Source organism: Fundulus heteroclitus, unplaced genomic scaffold (genome assembly GCF_011125445.2).
Source record: "Fundulus heteroclitus isolate FHET01 unplaced genomic scaffold, MU-UCD_Fhet_4.1 scaffold_61, whole genome shotgun sequence".
In the NCBI taxonomy this organism is placed as follows: domain Eukaryota; kingdom Metazoa; phylum Chordata; class Actinopteri; order Cyprinodontiformes; family Fundulidae; genus Fundulus; species Fundulus heteroclitus.
The window spans coordinates 67089-76512 of NW_023397044.1; the positions used below are offsets into that span (position 1 = coordinate 67089).

General features: G+C 37.5%; 1 protein-coding gene across 3 annotated transcripts; it reads left to right on the forward strand.

The window, feature by feature from the left end:
- Positions 1 to 5595: 5595 nt before the first annotated feature.
- On the forward strand, positions 5596 to 8755 carry LOC118561314. 3 transcript variants are annotated; one of them, XM_036133313.1, is made up of 6 exons: positions 5596 to 6300; positions 6471 to 6521; positions 6610 to 6636; positions 6740 to 6989; positions 7038 to 7126; positions 7372 to 8755. In XM_036133313.1, the coding sequence occupies exon 6, from the start codon at positions 7762 to 7764 to the stop codon at positions 8680 to 8682; it is 921 nt and encodes a 306-aa protein (XP_035989206.1). In that variant the 5' UTR covers positions 5596 to 6300; positions 6471 to 6521; positions 6610 to 6636; positions 6740 to 6989; positions 7038 to 7126; positions 7372 to 7761; the 3' UTR covers positions 8683 to 8755. The 3 variants fall into 3 exon arrangements, with proteins under 3 accessions (XP_035989206.1, XP_035989204.1, XP_035989205.1); XM_036133311.1 differs by having other exon boundaries at positions 5596 to 6521; positions 6918 to 6989; XM_036133312.1 differs by lacking the exon at positions 7038 to 7126 and having other exon boundaries at positions 5596 to 6521; positions 6918 to 6989.
- Positions 8756 to 9424: the final 669 nt, after the last annotated feature.

Consider the following 9424-nt stretch of genomic DNA (forward strand, 5'->3'; position numbering starts at 1 on the left):
AATGCATTAATAGTGAATTTAGCAAATCAGTTATGGTGTGTAATTCATATACAAATATACAATCAATCAATCTTCTTTTTTAGGTGTTCCTGTTCTCACTGCCAATAATGGATTCTGTGAGAGAGTGCATCTGTTGCCAGGAAATGGGCTTGGTGGTTGCTAAGATGGAAGAAGCCAGAGAGGATATGGATGGAGAAATCCCTGACACAGACCATCCTGGCATGGAAGCGGTGTGTCTAAATGCTTGGACATTGCAGGTTGCTTGGTCCCAATACAAGCAACAGCATAGGCATATAACCTATAGACAATTTGTGAGATGGTGTTGGGACTATTTAGGCAAAGATACCAGGGCTGTGATACCCGCGTGTGCAGTCAGCTGTATAAGGGCCCACTTCCCACCCCCAGGACATGAAGATGACTTTACCTTTAGAGGTCACCTGTTGGCAGTTAAAAAAAATACCCAAGCTGAAAGAATAAAATCTAAAACATGCATGTAAACAAAATTGTTGTGGTTATTATGTAATATAAGCAAATACTAATAAAATGATTTCATGGTCTTTTTGAAAATCGACTGAATGAGAGATTGATGGCATCATCTTTTGTTGGTTTCACAAATGAACTTGTCAGTGATGGGGGCTCTTATGCTGCATCAACCTGCTTAGTTTTTATTTTATCCAGCTCTGCTAACAGTATCTAAAAAAAAAGCAGCAGTGAGTAAAATTTCTCATAACTATTTTTTTTGATTGCTGGGGTGCATTTACACACAAGTGAATAAACAGATACAGGAAAGTAAAAGACAACACATGTAGACATAGATACATGAAAATAAAAAGACAAAGAGTGAAGCAACTAGTATAGCAGTGGTGATTCCTGACAAAGATTATTTCAAAAAGAACATCTAATTATCTCAGTATATATGCAGCAGAATTATGTGTGCTATATTATTAGCTTGAGAATGGGTGGAGGATACTAATATAAATAAAATATTTTGTAGTGATTATCTGCATTGAGTATTCAAAAGGGATGTACAAATAATGATCAAAATCCAGTTTATTAGTTATACTTTACCTAAGTGTCCTTACAGATGGTTAAAAGTGTTTTTGCACAGTCCTAACTTTGAGTGTGTAATAAATTATTTAAAATAATAAAAAAAGAAAAGGTTCTGAAACCTATTCTGGTATTTGTTGACTTTGCATCACTCCATGCTAAGTTACAGTTTTTTCTGAATGCTTAAACACAACCTTGATTCTTATAGCACAATTTCTAAAACTATTAATACTTATCGCAAATCCACTCACTGAGTTCACAAAACTAAAAGAACAAACACTGCTTTGCACTCAATTTGCAATTTTGTAACACACACTTTGCACAACTGTAGGCGCAATTCACCGCACAGCACTCTTTTTGGAACTGTAAACACAACTCAATGAAGCCCTATATATATATATATATATATATATATATATATATATATATATATATATATATATATATATATATATATATATATAAAGTATGTATGTATATATGTTTATATGCATATAGATCACTATGTATGTAAATAATACATCATATGCCCATTCCTATTTCTTTTTGTATTTTTTGTATCCTTTTTGATCCATTGTATATATGAAGATTCATTGTATATAACTGAATGCACCTTTCCTACTCTGCACCTTCTTGTATGAACCAATGTGGCAAGTGAATTTCTCCATTGTAAGATCAATAAAGCCTATCTTATCTCTTATCAACAGCATCAGAAAAGGGAATTTTTAACTTACCACTGTGAGCTCTGTTTGCGGTGTCTCGAATCAAGCTGCGGCCGCGGTGCATTCTGGGAAAGCGGTCAGTCTGAAGAACGCACAAGTCTTCTCTGATGCAGGCTCGATAAAGAGAGCGGGGCAAGATCAATATCCAGGGATTTGGTCTGTTCTCGGTCTGGCGGTCTCGGTAATTGAAACAGTGTTCGGGCTGATATGAAGTTTATTTTGTTCCACAAGTATTTGTGCCTTGTAAGCATGAATTTGAAGTTGTAGAGAGAGTTTCATTCCAAGTTTTGTATTTGTAGAGTAAAAAAAAAATCACAAGTACAATTTTTTTTACACCTGTTCAAATAATTTGTTTTCCTCAACACAAATACAAATCAATAAATACAATTGCACGAATCTGCTGCTGTGAGTCACAAATTCAACGTTACAAGTTATGCCTTCATTTTCACTTTTGACACAAATGTGTCACCAGTAAAAATTATCTGTAACTTGTGGGTAGTACACTTAATTGTTGCTGCTCCGTCAGTCTGTACCAACCGGAAATACATATTTGGTTACTGCCTTGTTGCCTTCCAAGGACCCTGCCCGCATATGCCTTCGAAGCTGTCACTACCCGATCCGTGAATCCGTGTATCATTCGTTCCATTTTCAATTGCAAATCAAAAAACAAAAAATATAAAGTGGACTGGTTATTGTTTTTTGTTTCTTATGGTTAAACCAAAAACGAAAAAAGGATTGGTTTTTCATATTTCAATTCTAAGCTCAGATCAAAAACACGAAATGGAAAAACGGACAGCAAGGCAGAATTTGATTTTAATATTTAATCAGCACACTTTATGTGACCCGGATATGGCTGTTTGCGACTTTAGTAAAGTTAGAAAGATATTCACAGATTCTGCTTTTCCGGATCAGTAACTCATCTGCCGATGATTTATTCTACAAAACAGACACCTCTTTGTAACCACAGCAAGGCAGACAGTGAGCTACAACCGTAGTTTCCTCAAAAGGAGTCTCCCACCGCGCTGGGAGAATTACATTGGACCCTATGCAGAGCTCGCTGCTCCGCAGATGCTTAGGGACCATCTGCAAGTTGCAACCCCAGAAAAATAATCACAGAGAAATATTCAACAGCGTTAGCAAGGAGAGGTGGATTATTATCAAATTCATTTAATTTGTATCTGATCTCATGTATATCATACCACATTTATTGGATTTGAAAATAATAAATTTTTTGAGGAATTTCCCAAAGCCTAAATGGCAAATGGCACCTATTTTATTATTAGAATAAGTATAAAATGAGCAATGACTACACTATAGATCATTGTAGTGCCACCAAACGTATCTATGTAGAATACATAGATCACTTCATCTAGATCATACTACAACTCTTACTTTGAGAAAATGTGCTAAACTAAATTTTTTAAGATTTTTTCATTGTTATTATAAGCGTATAATTATCAACATGTACACTATAGATCATTGTAGTGCCACCAAACTTGTAGTATACATAGATAACCTCATCTAGTTCATACTACAAATCTTACTTTAGGGAAATGTGCTTAACTTTATTTTTTGACATTTTTTCATTGTTATTGCAAGCATATAATGGCCAATAGGTACAGTATAGATCATTGTAGTGCCACCAAATTTAAGGCACACATATACCTTGAACATGTTAAATAAACATAACATTGGCTTTATTGATGCAGAAAGGCTTATACCGATAACAACTATATTACAACCAAAGACTATATAACTTCTCCTTTACTGTTTGCTTTATGATCAAACAACATACCATGAGCATACAGCTTGTTCCTGCAAATTTACACAAAATAAAATCTCACTGAATAATAAAAATCACAATATTTAGAATTCCCATTCAGCTTCACAAAAATTCCTATTAACCATGAATATTGCTTTTTGTCTTGTTTCCGGCATGATAATGAGGGAGACTTCTGTGGGAACTGCCTGCTATGAGGTCAACAGAGCTGCAAGGTCCACATCACTACAACATGCTCAGTGACAGTCAGCAATAGTTACTCTGAGATTCTCTTGTTGGTGCACAACACACAGTACCAAGCGGTGTCTTTGTTTGGAATCTGTGCTGGTATCATTTCAGTGCATTCAATGTGTTACCATTATCCACAGCTTTTACACTGTATCTACAGCATCGGGATAAATGTGTGTCTTTGTAAGACTTTGGACATAAAGAAATTTGTAGGGAATAAAATATGCCCATAAATTTTTCCTAACAGCAATCTTTCCTTTTTTACTCTCCCCATTGCCTTAAAAGCTTGTAACCTAAGAAAAGGAAAAAGCAAAGCTGAGGCCTTACAAGAATGTTGTATGATATCAAAGACTATAAAGTAGTAAAATATTTTACTAAATATATATTACTAAAAATATTATCCAAATTTTACCTAATAGAAGTGAAATGAAAAAGAGCTTGTTGAAGTCTAAATCTAAAATGTCTAATATGGCCAAAAGTTACATATGTAGCTAAAGAGAGGTTAAATTAATGTAGCATTAAATCAGGTCACAAGCTTCTGCTCACAATCAAAACTGAATTTAATCTGGCATGTAAACATTGCTCATTCATCACAACTATCAAAATGACAAGGAAAAGAAAAATAGTTTGACTTACTGTGGAAATTCTGTTCGTATTGCAACTTCCTCATAATCTCTTTTTCTGCTAAAGGGTAAAAGATTATTGCCTACTGACCTTAACTGATGGCTGATCATGATTGGCTGGGACTTCATTATACTAAGCATCTAATTGGTCTGATTGTGTCTGGTGGTGTAGTTGCAAGGCAGTGGTCATGAGGTAAAAACTCAATACCAGCACATTTAATCAAATAAATTAAATAACTAACCAAAGCTCAAACATCTTTGAAATAAAGTAAAAATCAATGACAACAATGAAAATGGCATTTTTTTAGACTCCAAGTGTACTTTTAATTAATATACCTGTAAAGGAAAAAAATGATTGGTGAAATTTGTTTCCAGGGCAAGAGTGTTGGCTTAGAGATCCCTGCAGTTCAAACTGAGTACTGCTAATAAAAACGATGGAGAAAGATTTGTATTATTTTTTATCTGAAATTATTCCTCAGAATTGAGAGTCAAAATTCACAAGCCAATTGTTGCTGTGTAAATAAACCTGATGTGAGAGATAATAAGGTATATGTTCTGTCACTTTTAATCCGATTTTGATGGATTAAAAGTGGGCGGGGCGATTAAAAAGGGGCGTGGCTTATTTTTTAATTGACCTTTTAGGTGACCCCACTCACATGATCGTCACGTGACCCTGCTCGTGACCCTCATGTGACACCCTATCATTGACCCCTACCGTGACCTCCATATGACCCCACCACGTGACCCCTCATGTGACACCCTATCATTAATCATTATTAAATTAATTATTCCTTTATTAATTGTATTATTATTATTTTCATTTATATTCATATCATTAATAATATTATTACTACTATCATTCATATTATTGTAATTATTTAATTCTGTTACGCATACCCAACCTTATTTAGTAGTATTATTGTAATCATTTAAAGTTATTTATAATTATTTAACTCCGGTATACATACCCAATCTTTTTATTAGTATTATTATGATTATTTTGAATTATTTAATTCTGTTACGCATACCCAACCTTATTTAGTAGTATTATTGTAATCATTTAAAGTTATTTATAATTATTTAACTCCGGTATACATACCCAATCTTTTTATTAGTATTATTATTATTATTTTGAATTATTTAATTCCGTTACGCGCACCCAATCTTTAAGGTGGGAGGAAATCAGTCTTTGTTTCAGCCGTAAAAGCAGTCAGACTCTGAATACTTAAAGTTTCAAAATAAAGATTAAAAATAAAACTATATAAATAAGCTTCCCCATCCGGAATCTGTAAATAAAAAGCTCAGGGTTCTCGCTCAGCCAGAATCCAGCGATGCAACCCCTCAGCTCTCCCTGTAAACAGCAAGCGTTTAACCTCAGTTACTGACTGCTTACCAGTTGCAGCTTAGAACATAATAAGTCCATACACTCTACAGGTCACTGTCAGTTTGAGGGTCATAAGTTTACTCGGTCAGTAAGCAGTTAAAATAATACTCAACCTGTTCGAAGCGCCGCGCGGGAGGAGACACAAGGGGGGAGATCTCGCTTTCTCTCAATCATCTGACCCCTCAACACAAAAACTGTGTCTTTCTCTACAACCCTCGCGCCGTCATGCTTAGTATTTATAAATAGCGGACACCCTGTCACAAAAAAAAAAATCGACAGGATGTTGTATTTCACGCCTTTACGTATCCTAAAAATCCCCATCACAAGGACAAACACAATGCCTGTATTATCAATAATGTATATATAAGGCCCTCTTCCCACCTAACTGAATGCATGCACGGTGACTCCTACGAAATATGTCACAAGCGTCTTCTGCTTCGGTCCTCACTAACGCTCACATCCATGCCGCGGGTCAGAACGCAGGCCCCAACCTACAACATGGGATACAGTTCTTTGGTAAGTTCTAATGAATATATTCTAACGATTTTTAAGTTATATGTTGAATATACGGTGGGGGAATCCTCTCTATGACGCAACTGATCATGTGATACCGTAGTAATCTTCCTTGGGGAATCCCCCCTTACGCTTTTCGGTGGTGTAACAATATATGTTTAATTATTTTTCAGACCTCACAGGTGTGAAGCAAGAAAATTTACTTTTAACACCGTTGAACTACGGTAGGATTTACTTTCATAAAGATAAAGTATCTAAAGTATTTAAAGATACTAATATATTGTTTTAACCATTTTCTTTTTATTCTTTTAGGGTTTTTAAATGGGAACGTTCTATAAGGTGAGGAAACACTGAGCTAGCAATATATTCCTTGTAATGGATAGCTTATGAAAATAAGTGGTTTGCGTGTTCTTTCTGTTGGGTTCCTTGTTTGGTTCCTCAGAAGAACTTGAAGTGAAGCACACCTCCCTCAGTCGGGGAAAAGTTACAGAAATCATCTTTTTCTTTAGCCCGACGGCAGCAAAAACGTTTTTACAAATTAGGGTTGGTTTGCTTTTCTACATTGAAACGTTTTACAAATTTTTTTTTTTTTTAAATGTGCACTCTGTGTGTTTTAAAAGGGCATTTCTACCACAAAATCCAAGAATGGAACCCTTCCCATGAATACTGCCTCCTCTACAACCCAATTGACGGTAAAATATTTACTAGTGTTTATTGGAGTTTTTGCCCCCAAAAAACAGTAAGCGGTCTAACCCAGACAGAAGGCTACAAAGAGATGTGCAATAAGGAAAAGTGTCCCTCTTCAGCACACTGTGACAAAGACATTTATGTGTGAAATGTTTATCTCCCCTTTATTATAACTTTTTTGTTACCATCAAGCCTCAGTATAAAATTAAGCATTGTAAAAATGAAAAATGATTGAACTTTTTGGTGCTTACTGCTGTTTCTTGTTCTTCATTCAATTTTGCACAAATATCCTATTTCTCATCCGTACCCCTCCCCCATTTCCGGTCCCCTCCCCCACTTCCGGAATCCATACCCCTCCCCCATTTCCGGTCGCCTCCCCCACTCTAGGAATTCAAAACTGACACAGATTCAACAAATAGGATCTTCTCACCAACACGGCAATCAAAGGCGGGGCTTACCGGTCGATGGTTTCTTCCGCGCAACTCCAAGACAGGCTCAAGATAAAACAACTCCGGTTATTTTTCTGCTTGACGCATGGCGTGACAAGATGATAGCAGACCGGATGTCAACGCTGTTCTGCAACTGTTGCAACTGGAGAGATGTTTTGGGTGATCAAGAAAGTGGTAGCTTTTTAGACCCGCCCTCCTCACAACACCCGATACCGCCCCCCCCCCCCTTCAACGTTAACCACACCCCTTCTCAGTATAAAAAACAACCGGGCAGACCGATCGGAACATCCATGCAACTTCACTGACCAGACTTTTAGCATCTGAAACCATGAACAACTACGCGGTTGAAAGAACTACTCCAACATCACCGCAGCATGGCTCCCCGGACAGCGACAAATTCTTTCCGGGACCGTACCACCCTCCTTTCCCCTCGCCAACCCCTGAATCGTCTTCCGAACTCGACAGCGACAGCGAGAGTCTCCTCACATCGCTGCAGAGGCATACCGTCTACTGGTCCAGGCCCCCTGGAGGTGTGAAACTACGGCCCGAGTACTTTGTTTTACGGGATGAGAATTCCACGCTTCCAACCACACTTCCAGCCAGTCTTCCAGCCATGCCGTCTCTGTCAGAGACCCAGGAGGAAGATTCACAAGTGCTGAATCTTCCACCCTCCCCGGACTGTTCTCAGTCTAAGTACTCACAGCTCCAGGACTCAGAACTCCCCTCCGGCCAAGGAGAACCAGCCTTCCCGGACCCTTCTCAACCCGAGGATACGCAGCTTCCATCCAGCCAAGGAGAGACTGACACCGGGGCGGATGAATACGACGGGTGGATTCGCTTCGGCTTCATCAAAGCTGTGAAAACTGTGGTGCATCATCTTCTGTACAATGCCATTGAAAAGTACATGCATGATAAGTGGAACGGATGTAGCACGGGCCGTCCTAGTTTGAGTGACCCTGAACGTTGGGAGCATCTTGAGGATGGGTTCTTTGAACGCAATTACAAGGGTGTAATGCGACTACTTTGTAACGCACGTTTCTTCGATGCCGTTCAACGGTTTTTAGTCGCTCGCAACATCCACCAAGACAACGACACAGTCAACGCCGTCGCACAGGCATATCTGTACGAATTGACAATGGTCAAACGGGTGCATGACCACATCAACGAGGTGTATAATCAGCTGGTTGAAGAAAACTATGAATTAAAAGATCAACTTGAAGCCATCACGCAGTACTGGCAGGGATCTTGAAACCAAAGCATGCATGTTTTCTCATATCTTTCTTTAATATATATTATATGAGTCTTTTCTACAATTAGCTTGTGATATATTAAATGACTATTTACAATGAGTTTGTGATATATTAAAGTAGTGTTTTTTACATTGAGTTTGTGATATATTAAAGTAGTATTTTCTGAAATTAGCTTGTGATATATGAAATGATTGTTGTTTACAATGAGTTTGTGATATAATAAATGCATATTAATAATAAAAAATATATAAAACCCAACCACATTCTTTCTACACTTTTCTTTCAACTAGAAAAAAAAATCTGTTACAGCCATGGCGTGGGAAGTAAAATGGCACCACTCGTCATTCTTGTTTCTAACAGTGTTTTGAAACTCCAAATGGCTAGGAGCACCATGTATTTGTTATATGTTAAGCAGCAAACTTGCAGGCTGTACCCTGTCTTTCTGAGTTACCACCCTTAGATTTTTTGCCCCACCGGTCAAAATGGTCAAGTGGAAATTACTCACGGGCTGGTGAACAAGAAAACTGAGTTGTAAGTAATCTGCGTCCATCTACCTCTAGTTTTGAGTTTCAAGCTAAATTTGTACCATTCTTGAATTGAAGTTGAAGAGAAATTATTTTTTAAATGGCCCCTGGAAATAGTTTAGGCACTCCTACCTTGGCCCGTTGCCTACTAGGTAATTCCGTGGAGGCTGTGTGGACAACTAAGATAACATCCGCAGGTATTATTATTATTATCACA

Coding starts and splice junctions, on each gene's coding strand:
- LOC118561314 (XM_036133311.1), top strand. CDS start 7,762: ATGAACAACTACGCGGTTGAAAGAACTACTCCAACATCACCGCAGCAT.